The sequence below is a fragment of the Populus nigra genome, chromosome 10, assembly GCF_951802175.1.
Source record: "Populus nigra chromosome 10, ddPopNigr1.1, whole genome shotgun sequence".
Lineage (NCBI taxonomy): Eukaryota > Viridiplantae > Streptophyta > Magnoliopsida > Malpighiales > Salicaceae > Populus > Populus nigra.
Genome location: NC_084861.1, coordinates 7500127 through 7518441, shown reverse-complemented (window position 1 = coordinate 7518441; position 18315 = coordinate 7500127). Strand labels below are relative to the sequence as shown.

Sequence of the window (18315 nt, the reverse complement as noted above, 5' to 3'; positions counted from 1 at the left end):
GGGGGGTTTGTTATTTTGAAATTACCAATTGCCCTCTTTCTTATCTGGATAATTACTTAATTTTGCTTGTTTGATTCCTTCATGGTTCATACCCCTCCTTTCTTTTTTTCTTTTTCTTTTTCTTTTCTGAGCTGTGCTAACTATTCGGTCTTTTTCACTGAGTTTCAACATATTTTTTATTAAAATTTTAAAAAATATATTTTAAATTAATTATTTTAATGTATTAATATTAAAATTTAATTTTTTAAAAAATTATTATTTTGAAAAACTTTTATTTTTTATTTTTCTTTTCTAAGCTGTGCTAATTAAATAGATAATATAGATGGTATTTGTTTTTAAGGTGAAAAAATATTTTTAAAAAATATTTGAATTTGTTAAAAAAATTATATTTTTAATATTTTTAGATCGTTTGATATATTAATATTAAAGATAAATTTTAAAAATTAAAAAAATTATTATTTTAATATGCTTTTAATAAAAAAAATATTTTAAAAATAAACAATTGTTATAATATTAAACAGTGATTTTTGCAAGTGATGTGATAAATGAAATTTAATTTTGAAGGTTTTGTTTTCCATTGTCCGGTTACTGATTTCTTGTCAGCGTAATAATTTATTTTTTCTTTTGTTTGTTACTTAAACCTCCGAATATGATATCCTTCAATTCTACATATTAAAAAAAAAACACATCTATAAATTTATGATAAATGTCATGAGAGAACTTTAATAAATATCGTGTCTGAAAATCTTCTAACGAGAGACTTACTTCTAAACACATCTTGTGATGGCCCTTTTTTTTAATATATATCTACCAGCTTTTTTTATTTTTTATTTTTAGTATTGGCAATGCACTATGCTAGGGATCAAATTGAATGAAGTTTGGTTTGGTGGAGAATGTGATTATAATTATTTTTTAAAGTATTTTTTATTTGAAAATGTATTAAAATAATATTTTTTATTTTTTAAAAATTATTTTTGATATCAGCGTATTAAAAATATTAATTTAAAATTAAATAAAAAATTAATAAATTAATAAATATTTTTAAAATACAAAAACAAACAATAAAAAAAAATTAGAGATACTCACCGGGGATAGAATAAGACCTGATTGGCAAATTTAAATTGCCAACAAAAGGCTCGAGCATGGAGGAAAAAACACGGCCGAACTGAAACAATGATTTGACAAATGTGTTAATTAATTTTTTTAAAATGATTCGTTAGACAATAACATTAATTGGAAGGCTAGCAGAATAGTATTGCCTGTGATGTACGAACCTCGCAGAAAAAACAGTGCATGCCTTTAAAGTACAGGATGATGACAAGTAAATTATGTTTTGTTTTTAGTTTAATTTAATTATACTCCAAGGAAAGGTGAACAGGCTGTTGTAGTTGGTAGAGTTGTTTTATAAAATATTTAATATTTGAAAAATATATTTAAATTAATATTTTTTTATTTTTAAAATATTATTTTTAATATTAACATACCAAAACAATTAAAAAATTAAAAAAATTAAATATAAAATTAATATTTTAAAAAAATACATTCCTAAATGTATATTCAAGAGATGTTTGGAAAAATAATAGGTTGGCAATAATTATTTTTTAAAATATTTTTTATTTGAAAATACATTAAAATAATATTTTTGACATTAACACATTAAAATAATTTAAAATTTTCAAAAAATATCAATTTAAATCTAAAAAAAATAAAAAAAAATTTAAACATTTTTAAAACATAAAAATAAACACAAAAAGATATATGTGGTGGTTTTTTTTTTTTTTTTTTTTGCCATCTGTTTGAAAAGGGACAGTGGAGTGGCATAGAGACCTTCAGTTTCAAGAGTTGAAAGATAGGTGGAACAGTGTCTCAGCGGATATGGAAAAGCATGTAAAATTGGAAATCTACCATTTTTTTCTTACCAGACAACTCAACTTCGTACCTAAAATCTTTTACTCTCTGTCCACTGGTAACAGCATAGAAGGTTGTCTAAATCGAAAATAACTCGTGGGGGTGTGTTTTACCCTTCATCCACTGAGAAGGAAAAAAAAATCACCCTTCAGTTATTTGGTATTTTAACAAGCAATTTGAGATCACAGCATGAATAAAAGAGATTGAAGAAATAGACAAATTAAGCTAATCCATTGTTCATCCAAGGTCCAATACTGTTCAACTTCTTAATTAATTAACCACTTCTTTAAAAAAACTACCATTGCATGTAGAATTTGAATTTTTAATTATTCTTGATTTTTTAAAGAATACTATTAATTATATCTATTATTTGACTTCATACAATTTATTTAAAAAAAGGATTTACAATGAACTTATTTAAAAAAATTATAATTCGTGTTAGAACTTAAATATATTACATATAAGTAATTATTCATATATCATAACTATAACACCGCTTTAAATTATGTCCATTTTAAAAATCTTTTATGGGATAAAGAATAATAAAAAATTATATACTTGATCACAAGAAAAGGAAAAAAGTGAATGAGATATCCATTTGTTTATACATTCAAATAAAATGCTGCGATTTTACTATATAAAATAAATTAATATAGATACTAATCACATTGCTTTCAAAACATGCTTTCCATTCAAAAAAGATGGAACGAAAACGAAGTACGCGGTCATTTCATTATCCATTCACTGGTGCATTTTGGATTTTATAAGGGGGGGGAAATCTTTTTAGGAAATGTATAATTAAGAACCAATAATTAACTATTTAATTAATTGTATGTGTTTATCTTAACAATCTTTATGTTTGTGGTTTCTTTGCACGACTTCAAGGCTAAGAACACTGCTCATCGGAAAAGGGAAGACTACATATAACCAGTAAATCGCTAGGAAGAATACCAACCAATGAAAGACACAATGATAGAATGATATCTCTCAAGAACACACACCCAAAAAAAAAACAGCGAGAGAAAAATGAACATCTCGAGAAATCTTCCGGCCAGTAGATTATTCTTTGAAGACAATAAGAAGGCCGATCAAGAAAGGACACAGTGCTAGCTGTTTCTATCGTGTACCTCAAGATTAAACGACCAGCCTTCCAATGGATTAACACACACACACATGCAAGACGCTAAATACCTTGAATAAGATTGATTGATTGACGAGGTCTTGAGTCTGCTGAGCTTGCTTTTGCTTGAAGAAGAAGATGAGGAGGAGGAGGAGGAGTTGATTGTTGCTTTTGTTTTCACGCAACAAGTCCGGCTAGATGGTAAAAGGAACCGGGGTTCATATTTTCATGAGTCTATGTGGGTTTGAATTTATCTCTTTCCAATCCAAAGTCCTGTGTTATCATATCCTGCAAGTCTATTTAGATTAGTTTTCACAAATAAATTAATATAATATTGTGTATTTCTGGTATTTACACGCTGCATGAAATACATAATACCTCTACTGGGTCCATACTTGTATTCTGAATGATCCTTCAAGATCTTGAAACCTCCGTCGTTAATCATGTGCTGAAGTAATAGAATAATTTATTTATATTTATATTTTCATGGATTAAATCAAATTGAAACGCCGGGATGCCGTTGAACCGTTTATGATCGTCACTGGCTTGATCCACGGGACAGCGATTGCGTATCTGACTGTCATTAGGTTGATGAATACACTTAAAATACCTCTTCCTTCCTTTCTTTTTTATTAATTATTTTTCTAATTTGTCTCCTTGCTCTAAAAAAAAGTCAAAAAACAAACAGCAATATTGTTGCCTTTTTCTCGTCGAAAGATACTTTTTATTTCCAAGTAAAGAATTCCTGGCAACAATGCCTGGTTAAATTTTGCATCACAAGATTCTCAGAATAGTCAGTGTGAGGGCTCAAATGACAAATGGAGGGGCCCGAGCATTAGCCTCACCGGAAAGCAGCAGGAAAAAAAATAAATAAAAAAATAAAGTCTAGGTTTTTCTAGTGCTGAATTTGATGGAAAGGATTTGGACGGTGCCGAGGTAGCAAGCTAGTCAAAAAGTCATCATAGATTAGTATTTTACCACTTGTTGAGTGAAGATCATGCAGACTCGCTTTTTAATCTTGATGCTTGTCGCTCTTTTGGTTTTCGTTTTCTCTAAAGTTCGACTTTTCTTGAGATGGATTAAGCCACCCGGCTTTCTTTTTTTTTTTTTTTTTTTTTTAGAGATTTTCCCATCTTTGACGAACATTTGTCTGGCGCGTGAAAATAATTAGGCGAACGGCAACTTTGATGCTTCTCGGCAAGGGTTTTTTTTTTAAAAAAAAAATTTGGTGATGGGGATGTTCCTGAATTAACTTTCACATATTAAAAATAAACCACATCCCAATTAAACCTTAAAATATCATCCACACTCATATTAAAATGTTTAAAAATATATATTTATATTTGAACTATAAATAATAAAATGGGAGGTAAACCCACTCAGCGACCAAACTAACCCTCCTGCAGTCTCAATGTAACGATATGGAATTAGTTTTTGTTCACTTTGTTGCCACGAAAAGAGATGATGTGGAAAAAGTGTATTGCTGCTTATAAAATTATTCCTTCTTATAGTTTGTTTGTTAATGTGACATGGTTTTTTTTAAAATATTTTTTTAATATTAGTATATCAAAAATAATGTGAAAATATAAAAAAATATTTTTAAAACACAAAAAGAAATGAAATCTTAAACTACTTATTATAAAACTTACGTGTAAAAATATGACACCTATTCTTGTAAATTCTTTTTCGTCTTCTCTGATATAATATGTGAAACTCTTCTTCATGTGTTGATCTTCTTATTTTAATTTTTTATTTAGTAATGAAGGTATCCTCATCCACTCTTTACACATCAGGATTAAGTACCTTTTCTTAACATTCAAACGAGTGTATTCATAAAAAAAACAATTAAATATCTTGCAGCTTTTTTAAAATTCAAACCTTTTGACCAAATAGACTGAGGACTCATTTGGTATGACCCGTGAAAATCGATTTTTGAATTTAAATCGTAATTCAAAAAATATTTTTTTTAATTTAAAATCATGTTTTTATAAAAATAACACGAATCAATTTTATTTTTTTTAACAAAGAGATGTAGGATAAGTAGAAAGATTAAAAATTCTAATTTTAAATTTAATCAAAATCTTGATTCAATTTCAACAAAGTTTTGGCTCAAGTCGATGATTATTTCTAAACAAATAAATTAATGAGTTTCTCATGAATCATGTTAAAAATAACTTAAGCATCTACAAAAATCATGTTAAACATGTAGATCTGTAGATGAATTAGTTTTCCTTTAACTATGGGGTAATGTCAATATCAAGTTGCTATTGTTGTTGAAGAACTCAATTCGACAAAAAATTAATAATTGTACTGATTAGATATAGCCCCGGAGAATCCGGACAATTTTATTTTTGCCGAGCAATAAAATAAAAAAATCCACTCCCAGAAAAACCAAAACGAAATACTTCTCCATACAAGCTTTCAGGTGTTTTTTGTTTTTCTGACAGTGCAAACCCGTCCTGTTAAACAAGAATAGTAATGATTAATTTTTAAAGTATTTTTTATTTTAAAATATATTAAAATAATATTTTTTATTTTTTAAAAATTATTTTTAATATCAATACATCAAAACAATTTAAAAATATTAAAAATATATTAATTTAAAATAAAAATAAAAATAATTTTTTTTTTAATTTTTCAAAAATATTTTCTAACTGTAGGGCCAAACACTGCCTAAATCCACCAGACGAGGGCTCTGAATTCTGATTTGCTTGTCAAGCTGGGTTCAAGCTACACTAGCATTACAGTGGTTTTCGTACCGACCCAGATTGTAGCAAATCATCATCAGTGCATTCTTTTTGGCCTCTCCTGGCAAAGATTAGCAGCTCCATGCATATACCGAAACAGCTTCATGCTACATAAACAAGTACCAATCCACATGGCACAGCAGAGCACTCTCATGCTTTAACTTAGGAGTGAATAGGAAGGACTGTGTGAACGAGAGCAGCATGAATTCTTATGTCTAGGGTTTACAAGAGGCTGGCACTCCTTCGATATTATATTGAAAGTGCAACACTGATTCTTTCCGGTGAGGCTCTCAGACGTGGTTTTATAGCGAAGAGATGAAAGCATAAAAAATTACCAAGTCATCTGTTAAGGTCTCGACTAGGAATTAGTAGCCAAGTTTTAGTTGAACAAGTCTTGATCTTTCTTTTTTTATCAATGATTTACACGTGACTTAATTGTAACAGCTATAGTTCGTTGACAGTAAGCAGTTACAGATAGGCTGTTCCTATAATCTGAGAAGTAAAGGCATTGAAGAAATAACGGGTTCATCTTTAGAGTTTTGCTAAGAAATTCTCTCCTCTCCTTTCTTTCTTTGTTAAGAGAAATACACTCTTGACATCATCTTCCAAGCACTTGTTGATATGCTTCTTGGCATCACCAGCCTTCAAATTCGATCCTTGCTTTTATGTGAACTGGGCTCAATGTTACACTTAAACATTATAAAAAAAGGTCAAAGCATAAAGTTGATTGGAGACTTTCAACTACTTCATCTATTAAATTTTTATTTGCAAACTAACTTAAAAACAATAAACCTTTCCATACAACACCAAATATGGAGCGATAAAGAATCAAAATCTGTCAAAAGAAAAAGGACTTATCAGGGACTCTTCAAGTTCTCGAAATCCTTGGTAAACAGCTTCGGTCCTGCCCTGGGGAAGGGGCAACCTCCTCACCTCTGTCATGTACCTGCTCATCCCAAGTTCCACGAGAACAGAATGCTCAGAATAAAAGGACAACCCCATATTAAATTAAACTATTACTCTAACACGAGACTCCAACAGATGACTTGATTCTTTCAATTCAGTTTAAAGAACGAAAATAAAGGAGATAAAACATAACAAGGGTACACAACATCATAAGATTGGTTCAAGGGTATAGAGGCGGTGATATAAAACATTCCTAATGCCTCACCCAATAGTTTAAGCTTTTGGGTTGAAATAATTATTTGACATGATACTGGAGCCTAAAAGATCAAATTATCACGAGTTCCAATATTAAGTTCAGGAACATCATAAGAGTTCATCATAGTATGGTCAACTTATGTTATCTCTTCTATTCCTACCATGCGTAAAAAAATAATCCTCTATTGCCCCAGGAAATTAAAATGAGCCACTGAAAGATCAAGGAGGGTATAGAGAGATTTCGAGGTGCTAGGAAACTCTTAGAGGTGCTCAGGTTGGTTGATCAAATAATCACATCTTATATAAGTGGATTAGACCTGGATGTTTGAGGAACCCAGTAACCATATCCAAAGATAACAATGCTAAGAGATAATGGGAAGCCCGTCCACTAGCTGTTTGAGTCTTAAAACATTATCAATCCTTTAACACCAATCCCAACCAAATCACTTGTAAGCAGCGTGCCATAAGAGCCAGATAAATCATGAAAGCACAACTTTTCTGATCCTGACTAATCCCCTTACTCTCACAGCCCTTTTGAATACATTAAGTTTTCAGGGAAATTCTAACTTAGGAATGAGAAGAAATGAAGCTATTATTTTCCTTTTCAAAACAGGAAAATAATTTACTGCATCTAACCTAAAGGCAGCAAGTAGCTGAGAGGACAAGCTGACCTGTTTGCTGCACTTGTGATCTTATCACGAATCCCTTGATTGATGACTGCAGTTTGTTCCACTGAGAATGATCCGCCTAATATTAATGAAGCGCCAGCTGCACTTGTACCCATCCTCTGTGCAAAAACAGACATCGCCCATTCACGGATTACCACAAGCACTGATCGCAGAAGGCGTAGCCTAAGGTTGGGAGATGGCAAAATAGCTCCATTTGATAATAACTGATCATAAGTGTTCAACACAGGTTCAATCACACCCTTGCAAGCAGCAAGAAGAGCTCTTGCTATGTCTTCATCTCCAACAGTTTCCACCCCTGATTCCAGTCTCTCCTGCATAATGAAAATAATTGTCAATAAAACAAAACCAAATACACACACACACCAAGGAAACGCCTTTTTTGGGATGCAACAAATAAAAAAGAAAAGAAACAAGCACTTGATTTTAATGCAAGAGATGAGCTGTTCACACAATAACTTCAAAGCTTTTAGTATAAAGTATATAAATGGCAAAGCACATAGATATTATTGAAATGTGAGTGTACCAGTGCAGCCTTCTCAAGGTGAAGACATAAGGTGTCTAAAGGTAGAAGAGCTCCATCTCCAGGATACATGTAGGAACCAACCCTCTTCAGAACCGAACAAGCTTCCACAACACCACCCCTTGAAAGAGCTTGATCAATTAGTCTAGCCCAGGTTTCTCTTACAATGCTACTATCAGCGTCACCAGAATAATTTGCAAAGTATAGCATCTCCAGACATATCTAAAAGAAGAAAAGGAAAGCAAGGACTTCCATTAAAAATTGAAAATTAGAAGCATATATTAAGACTATGAGATCAATGAAAGCAATAGCTGAATCTTGTTCATCAAACTATTCTTTGAAAATTAGAAGCATATATTACCGATACAAAGAAAAGTAGCATGCTTATTTCATTTCTAAGAACTACAGTGCCATGAACATGTAGGTGTGTCATTATGTTCACAACTAGCTAATCCCTATAACATCCAAGATGGAAGTATTCTAGTAGATATGTACAGTTATATCAACACATAGAACAATAAAAATTCTTTTGTCTCACACCTAATACCAATCCATATTCATCTCAAAGGTCCTAATTCTCTATCGAGGTCAAGTAACTAAATCTGATAACCGAACAGACCAAGGCATGAAAGATTATAAAACCACATGAAAGAGCCTCACTGGCATGTATAACAATTCAATTGGTTTGTCCTCTTGAGGATTAGGAAGAAAGAGATTTACCTCCCAAAGTTCAAAAGGAACTGCATATTCATTATAGAGCTGAGTTATGCTCTTTAAATCCAATGATAACTCTTTTGCCTTTTCCCTTGCAATTTTTGCCTGCTCTGCTTCAGCATTGCTATCATGAGCTGATCCATTTTGGACAGCCTCAGACATGTCAGATGAAGATTGTAGCCTGGACGCTATAGCCTCCAGTTCATCTTTTATTTTTATTTGAAACCGAAGAACCGCAAGCTTCCCCTCAAGCAAATCTAGCAATCCAGTGTCCATAGCACCCCTTGTAGAACCTACCACAACACCACTGTCACTAGCATTCTTGGCCTGCAGAACCGCATTACTTAGGTATTGGCGCCTGACATTGACAAAAAAAAAAAGTCATTAAACATCAACTGTTAAAGGGGAGCAGCGATGGAAATTTTGAATTTTGCGAAATGAACTAAATGGGCAGTTTGTTTACTTTCAATAACTGCTAAATTTTGTATTGAAATTAGTAAAACTAGAAAGAAAAAGAACCTTTAGGCCACATATAAACCTCAGAAATACCACATAATATCCGAACTAGTTTACAAATGTAAATATAATGCATTAATAAGAACATCCTAGAAAGTTTAAGCTTCGTCATAACAAAAGCTGAACTGATCGATTTGAGTATATAAAAGTTCAGGAGCAAGGACAATATGTAATATTTTTGTTTCAGTACTAAATCTGCAAAGGATGGCATTTATTCCTTAGTTTTATGTGATTAAGCAACCATATTTGGTGATTTGTTGGTTAAGGGTAGATTAGACTACTGCCATCATCCAACAAAGTAACAGAAAAATGAACATCCCAGTTCAAAAAACACAAGCTTTACAACGCTGCAGAAAGTGGCAATTGACAGAGACAGAGAAAGAGAGAGATGTCAACCTTTGTTCAAGACTAGGAGCATCTCCAGCATCAGTTGAGCGTCTTTCAGCCAGCCTTAACAACACGTGAGCTGCAAGTATGTGTTGCCTCTTCAGGACATAATACCGTGCCAACAGATCAAAACATTTTGCTTGATTAGAAGCAATTGGTGCTCCTGAATGACCAATTGGAGAAGATGCAGGTGTTATGGCAGAAACAGCATGAACCTATGAGACAAAAACAATAATGTTGGATGACATTACCCACAATCCATTTGGCAGAAACTTGGTCAATAGTTATAAATATGTTGCAAATACATATACAATCTCAAAAGATTTATTCCTTTAAGAAGATCCAAAAGGGTGAGCTTAAATAAATTGTACAGAACCACTTCGTAAGGGGAACATCAAATAGCAGAAAAGAGAAAAAAAAGGTAAAATCACACAGAACCTTCAAGTAGAAGCCAAATTGAAGCAGACACCTCAAATAATTAAATCCTTCAATTTGGACCACTTTCTTTGTCTTAACCAATTTCCATCCATATAAGGAGAAAAAAACAAAATCTTTAAAACTTGAGAGATTAGCAATTAATGATGAATTACATAGCACAAACTAAAAAAAAATGAAGAAGAAAAGTAAAACAGAAAGGACTTCAAATCAAAAGGCACCATATTTAAGGGATCCCTGAACAGTCACATGAAAGAATACCTTTTGTAAAGGTTCCCGGCCAGCTCTTTGCAAAAATGGTACTAAATCTGGACCTCCATACTCCAGCAGCTCATTTTCCAGGCCCAAATCAATCATAGTCCAGTATAGGTACTCATGAAATACTCTGTCAGGAGATTGGACAGCAAGCTGAACAATCTGGCATACGTATTTCTTCCGAGAAGCCTGATCAAGTGCAGGTCGAGTTGAAGCAGGTCTGACTGGTGATCCAAATTCCTTTTGTGAGGCCTCACCTTTCAGAGAACGCAAAGCACTGGTAATTATCTCATAGCATTGTTCACGCTGAGCAAGTGCATATTCTCTAGTAGCTGCATCAAGTTGCTCATTGAAAGCATCACCTGCAGGGTCAAGAGCCTGTGCTTTTTGCAGAGGTAAGCGAACCACAGCTTCATAAAACCTGTGTGCCCATTTCACTTTAGGTTTAAGATACAGTTCTCTAAGTGAACATAGACAAATTAACAACACTGGTACCTGGCTTTGCCTTAATCAATAGACTCACCTTAAATCATCAAACCGTTTGCAAACAGTTCTTAAATCTGCAGACTCCGGAACTTTGCTCAAGAAATTGAAGGCTTCTCTAGCAATATTCTCCTTCTCTACAGGATCTGGAGTTGCGGCAGCTCTTTCAAGACATTCAACAGCTAAGAAAAACTTGTAATCAGACTCCTTGAAGTAGCTTGGACAACCCTCCCGTAATTTCCCACTAATATCATCTACTGTTCCCCTGCCATCAGGGCCAGTATAGTACTGGAACAATGAAATTCAGGATAATGATTCAGAATGCAGGCTACCAATATTACATGTGATCATAAAAGCAAACAAAAGAAGAATTTTAAGAGAAATTTTCTAGAGGTTTGCATGGCTTGTTTTACCTCCATTAAGACAGCAATCAGCATTGTAGCAAGGCGATCACCCTCCTCAGAACAAACCAGTTGATGGAATGTCAACTGAACCAGACTCTGTCGTATACTAGCATCAAGCCCCTGAACCACGCGTGTTATATGATGTTGAGAAAGGAGCTGTAGCAGAAACAGAGCTTCCCCGGATCTAAGAAGCAATTGCCTGATGCACTCCATTGCCCTGACCTGTATTGTAGCAGGTTGTTAAATTGGAAAAAATAAAAAATAACGATAACCATATGTTAAACACATCGAGCACCTACCTCCATGGCAGCCAATTCTGCAGGACTGTATGGTAGTCGCTGACGTTTATTAGTTGCCCCGCCACCATTTGCCTCTACACCTTGTGGATATGTGCCAAATAAGTTTCTCACCATACTTCTGTCACCAGTACCTGAATCTGAACCAGCTCCATACAATATAGAACCAGTCAAGTCTCCCAAACCTGCTACACAACCATAAAGCCCCCTTCTCTGGTTCCTTCTGGACTTAAGGAACTTCTCTAAAGAACGAACCTTGTTTTCTAGGATTTGCATAGCCCCAACTGAGAGTCTACATCCAACCACTCCATTTTCAAATGAAGCTTCAGATGGACCTACATCACCTTTTGAGACGAACACAGGGAGTTCCCAGACAGGTAAAAGCAACCTTGAAGAGCACAAGCAGAGCCCTTCATGAGCACCCGAAAACACAGGCTCAGCCTCCTGAACAACCTGTCCCATGCTAAAACCTCCTGTTGCTGTTCTAGTGTTTGACAGTACATTGCTGCCTTCAAGTTGTGGCATTCCAACAACTCTTGGATCCTCATATGTTTCAGCTGCCTTCTCAGCAACTTGATTGCTTATAAGATTTTCAGAATGCACTATCCTTGCAGCTAGCATTAAACACATTGCAGCTGCCTCACCAGATCCAAAACGATTAAAGAAATCCTCCAAGATTGATCTAGGGGAGTTGGACTCAAACAACCTTCGCAGAATGTCTACAGGCCTGTTGAAAACCACTTCAATCATTCCCATGGTGCTGAAAATGATGACTCTTCGCCTTGGAAGTACATGTTGCATTGCAAGATCACCTCTTGCCCAAAGTTTTATAGATGCTTTTTCACAGGGCTCACATGTGCTTTGGAATCCAAAACAATCAAGTTCTGAATATAGTGACTGCAACATGGCAGCTGTATCTGGTAAAGGTAAAACATCTGCAACAAAAAGCATTCGTCCTTCAACAGGTACCGAAGATACAGTTTCCCGTAAAGCCCGTGAACCCCTTGAACTTGTACCTAAGCTACCCGAAACAGATGTCTGTGAGCTTGAATCCTTGCTCACGATGACAAGAGAAGACGTGGTTGGTGGTGATGAATCAGAGAGGACAAGAGTTCCAGCAGAGTAGGATGCTGTTTCAACTTTTAGTGTGAGATCCTCATTTGGAGTTCTATTGGCAAGAGAAATGGCCCCAAAGGCAAGTCCACCACTGACCCCTAAAGGAGGAGAAGGTCTAGTTGTTACAACTTTTAAACAGTTCGGCTTCTGATGGTTGGTACCGAATCCACCCAAGCCTCCAACAGCGCCATTATTGCCACTAGATGGGGAAGTAGAAATGTACATCCTTCTGCCATCTGATAAAACAGCAACAAGGTGCAACCACTTGGATTCCAGTGTGGATAAAGGAGAGATGCAAGCTATAGATGGCTTTGCTGATCTACTTGGGACTCTTGGTCCTGCTGATGGTCTGCCTCCATAATGTGCATCTCTTTGACTGAACAAATTTCTTTCTTCTGCCACTTTCTTCAGCGGACCATCTCCATTTGATTCCAGAAGATAAACCTGAAGTTTCATCTCTTCTGTTCGTGCATACAAAATCTGTCTTTCATTGTCAACAACCATTTCAACAATAGGATCAACAGCTCCAAACTTGAACACATTTGGTACAACCCACCTGGAAACATATGAGGTGAACTTAATTTATGATGTGGTAGATAAGAGCAAGATTTTAGCTGTCAATTACAACTCAACTAGCCCATAAATATATGGTTAAATGGAAGTGGACTTAGCAAGAATAATAAAACCAAAGTAATCATTTTAAAAGTAGAAATATAGTGAACGTCACTTTAGATTGAACTTAATTCCCATACAAACATAGAGAAGTCGAACTCATCACCATGACATAAATGGAAAGCACTGAATAAAAAAACATGCCTTGAAATAACACTACCCAATCCAGCTGTCAGGCAAACTTTACGACATCGCTTGTGCCATCCCGAACCAGTAGTGTAATGCAACTCATAAATGTGTCCATCGCGCCCAGAAAGGAAGATGCGACCCCTATCAGTACACACAATACAGGTCATGGTAACTCCATCAGATGGTACTGTATACTCTGGCAAAGGCTGTAAGGAAACCTCAGCATATGGATCCGCACCATCGCCCGACCCGGAACAGCATACTCCTACAAGAACCAACTGAGAAGAAGAACAGGCTGTTAAGGATTAATAATACTGTCAATAAATTAACTGCAAAAACTAAAGAGAAGGCACGTGCAGAATCATGTATAGAAATACAGTTCAAGAATACTTTTCTTTTATACTTCTCTTTCTTGTTTTCCCTTTACTGTTTAGTCTCTTCATGTCAACTTGGAGCACCTAAACCTGTTTTGTTAAGAACCCCCAAGGTGAGACCCGTCAACCTGAATCAGCCAAATAGCTAAGCCTATTACCACTGCCTGTCCTAGACCTAAGGACAGAGTCAGTGTCACACACCATCACAGGATGAGTATATAATGCCATGTCCCAGACTGTCCAAGTAGAGTTTAAGAATGTCGTTCGTTATAAGATAGCAATTTTGAGTCAACAGGTCCGTCAAAAAAGAGAAAGATGAAAAGAGTTTGCAAGATCCGTTCATGTAAGAGATAGCAGATCTTCACCAGCAAATATTCTTTCATAAAAAGATAAAAAAAATTTTAAATCAGCACAATGAATTCCCAGCAAAAGAATAGAAGCAAAGAACAATATGGAGATAAACACACGGGACAAGTTAAGATCCAAGCATTGCATTCACTCTCGAGATCATAAGGCCATCATAGCATCACATTGTGGAAGTTTCACAATAATTACTATGTAAACCATCAACCTTGCACAGCACAAATGACACAAAGAACTCATGGCTTGAGATCAAATGCACCATGCAAAAGTTCCATTATACTCAAATCTACATATTCTAACTTGCTCTGAATTTATTTGATGAAAAAAATAGAATTGAAAATGACAACCAACAGTAGATCTGGGTATGACGTTGAATTTCAATTAACAATAGGGATCTTTAAATCATGAATATAATTCAGTAACCACACACACAGAGGTAGTATAAAATAACAACCAAAAACTATTGGCATTATAGAAAAGTCAATAAATTGTCAATACTCAATATCAAAACAGATATAACTAGATTTTTAACCTGAAAGGTACATTTGAAACAAATAACTTTGCAGAACATTATAGAAAAAATGTTGAGGTACTACCTCCACTGGTGTAGATAAAACCAAAAGATACTGGATAGCTTCAACAAAAACACCAGGCTTAGATTTGGCAAGGCCGACAGCACAGATGGCTTGTTCCTCGCTGTATTCAGGACACTGACCATCCCTAATACAAAAGGAGAACATCAGAGACAAAATAGCAACCATTAGAGAAATGAGAATGGAAACAGCTAATAACAACAAGAGGTGGTGAAGGAATCGAAAAGATCCAGCTTTGATATTAACAACAGATCAGGTTTCTTTTATTGTATCTTTTTCCTCTGAGATAGTGCCCACTAATATCTCTAACTGTTATAAACAATAGAACCAGATTGGGAAATATTTGATGATGCTCTGCAATATCAAGTATTTTTGTTCACCTTTTCTTCCATAGAAAGGATTGCTTTTATAAGACAGAGGACAAGAGCAAAAAGTTTCAGGAGATCACCAAAAGGTAAATGACATTAGAAATTGCGATAAAGATGGGGAAAGGGAGTGTGCCGATAAAGACCCACACAAGCAAGATAAGCACCATCAAGTAGCATCTTTGTGTTATTTCAGCCATTAATGACAACTGTTATGAGCAACCCATCAACAACTCTTATGAATTTACCTCAATCCGGAATAAACAGAGCAAAAAGCGTTCTCAAAAGGAAAAAATAGAGATGCACAAAATTCATATCTAAAACACAGAAATCTTTCCAAAATGAGGGTAGCAGCGCAGCATGCCATAAGAGCATAAACAATGTCGCAGAGTGAATATGAGCATCAATGCAGTTTCATCTATGACCAGCTTAGTAAGTGATAAGGGTTTTCTCAAAAGCAGGTGCACAGACGTGATCTTAACCTTTTTCACCTCAGCTCGAGAGCTCCATGCATAATAACAAGGAAATTCAAGTTTTCATTCTCTAATTGAAAACTAATATGAAGAAATACATTTTAGAGAATTAAAAAGAGAACTTACCACTTATCGAAACGCCATAGAAACAAAGAGTTATCCACCGATGCCCAAGCCCTCCGTACCTCAGGAAATATTCCACACAAAGCAGTCGCTTCTCCGCCAGCTGCATTATATCTTTCAACGAGTACGGGAGGCAACTCCTGAGTATCCTCCACCTCAATTAAAGGTGGCCACTGCAATAGAATCCAACGGAAGCAAGCAAAATTATTATAATTATTGTTAAAAGGTGATAAATTATAAACTTAATTTCCAATTATTCCTACTCAACCAATGAGATTTTACTGACCCACGCAAATAAACTGGAAAAAAAAAGAGCGGGAACACATTGCTAAAGCTAAGAAATTTAGAATGAGAAGCGAAACGTGCCTCGCGAGGATGAGTGGAATAAGGATGGCTCGCGTATCTAGAAGCTTCTAGAGCTTCTTCGAGATCGATCTGAGCTGCAACCTCTCTACCAATACGGTCGCTTACGACGATACCGGCGTTGGTGACATCGCGGATCACAACTTCTTCCTCCCACGACATGTCGTCTTCTCGGAAAACGAAAGAGAGAGAAAAACCCTAGGATCGAGAGTGGGAGGGCGCTCCTTGAAATCTATAGGGTTTAAAGGGAGAGGTGTGGAGAAATTGAAATCCTAAATTAATTTGATTTGTTATCTTTCTTTCGCGAAATTTGAATTTGGGAGCGGAGAGTGTTTTTTTGGAGGAAAGGGAGCAGAGGCCAGAGAGTAATTTTACTGTTCTGTAGTAGGGTTTTATGAGAAAGATAGGATTTTGGCAGTGGCGGGCAAATTAAGCTATTTTTTAAACCTCTTGTTCTCCCTAAAAAAAAATGCTTTGATTTTTAAACCGGGAAGTGCTGCATAGGAGAGCTGTCCGGTTCAGCTGTCCTTTCCTTTGCCCTTTTTCCTTGGTCATAAGACCATCTCGTCCCAGCACGTCAAACCGATGACCTGAAACCCGACAAAGATGAGATCAGTGGAAAAACTAGTTTTATTATCTGGATGATTATGTTTTCAGTTTTTTTCATAAAAAAAGTCAAATATTAGGTTAATTCAAGTAAACTCTTTACAGGTAATTTGTGCCTTTTATCAGTTAACTTCTTAATCGGATCTTGTAACTATATCTTTTCTGGTTTTGTAAATTAATAGCCATCCAAATAATAAAGTATTGTTGTAAACATGAATTAATTTTTTTAATTCACAACATATAAAGTCTTCGACTTGAATTCTAATAATAAAATATTGAAGGGATGCTTTGAAAAAATGACAAGTTAGACATGAAAATCAAGAAAAAAAAAGAAAACTAGTGAAAATACATAGTGAAAATATATAAAAAAAGATGGTGAGCACGAATTAAAATAAAATATTAAGAATAATCTAGTTATTTGATTGTATTTTAAAAAAATAAAATACAAAAATATAAAAAAACTATTTATTTCAAGGATGAACAGGTTATTTTATTGCGCTTTATAATTATTAAAAGACTGATTTGTTCCCTACTAGTATAATAATGACAGGTGGATCATTGGAAAAAAAAAAAGACTATTGCCTCTTGTAATTAGTTAATTGTGTTTTTTAAAAGGACATAATAATTGTTTCACCTTGTTAAAAAAAAAAAAACATGTTTACTTTAAATAATAATTATCTGGGAAATTAACAAAATTTAATAGCCTTGGATTAACATTGTTCAACTAGACTCGGATGTATTGTTTGTTGGAGCAATGTGACGTTGGCTTTGTTATTCCCCTGAAAAAATCACTAAAGTGATCATTGAAGGCGGTGAAGTATTGTCTATGAAATATTATTTATTATTAAATTGATAAGGGATAAAAGTATTTTTTACATTTTGAAAGCACATTGAATGATTAAAATATCTTTAAAAGCAAAAAAAAAAAATACAAATTGATGTCTGAGAGCTTATTCATATTTTTATATTGTTTTTATTATTATTAGGTTGGCTAAACAGTAATTTAATATTTTAATAAATATAATATATAGTTAAAAGACACAAAAAAAAAAATTAGCCGCCTGTGCTATCTAGCGGGTGCGTTCTACGCCTCCTAAAATTCAAAAAATAACTTTCACAGTGGTGATGGAAATACTATGTTGAGATCTTTCTTCTAGAACAACAGGTAATGGTGGTGGATTGAGGATGCAATGTGATGACTTTTTTTTCCCTTTCTTCCATTGAAAATCATGACAGCCAATCAAAATTCAAGGGTTGCTTCTTATTTGTTGAGAAGTCAATTTTGATCTTTTTTTATTCAAGTTTATAATTCGTGTTATTGATTTTTTTATAAAATTTGAATTTGTTTTTATTTTTATTTTTCAATTCCAATTTATGATATGTATATTTTTTTAAAAAAAAATTGTTTCTTATTCTTTTAATTGTATTTTTTTTATTAATTTTTTTCCTTTTAATCTCACCCTTAAATCAATTTTTTTTTAAAATTTGATCCTTGTTCATCTC

At 34.2% G+C, this 18315-nt stretch overlaps 1 protein-coding gene and 1 long non-coding RNA gene across 2 annotated transcripts; both read right to left on the bottom strand.

The window, feature by feature from the left end:
• Positions 1-1013: 1013 nt before the first annotated feature.
• On the bottom strand, positions 1014-3283 carry LOC133704658 (uncharacterized). The gene is made up of 3 exons (XR_009844107.1): positions 3100-3283; positions 1940-2031; positions 1014-1165 (listed from the first exon to the last, which is right to left on the bottom strand). It is a non-coding gene; the product is annotated as an uncharacterized LOC133704658 (long non-coding RNA).
• Positions 3284-6436: 3153 nt separating this feature from the next.
• On the bottom strand, positions 6437-16631 carry LOC133705104 (nuclear pore complex protein NUP155). The gene is made up of 13 exons (XM_062130197.1): positions 16210-16631; positions 15847-16016; positions 14886-15009; positions 13568-13830; positions 11639-13307; positions 11349-11561; positions 10976-11223; positions 10459-10873; positions 9772-9977; positions 8866-9217; positions 8149-8367; positions 7608-7936; positions 6437-6721 (listed from the first exon to the last, which is right to left on the bottom strand). The coding sequence occupies exons 1-13, from the start codon at positions 16366-16368 to the stop codon at positions 6604-6606; spliced, it is 4485 nt and encodes a 1494-aa protein (XP_061986181.1). The 5' UTR covers positions 16369-16631; the 3' UTR covers positions 6437-6603.
• Positions 16632-18315: the final 1684 nt, after the last annotated feature.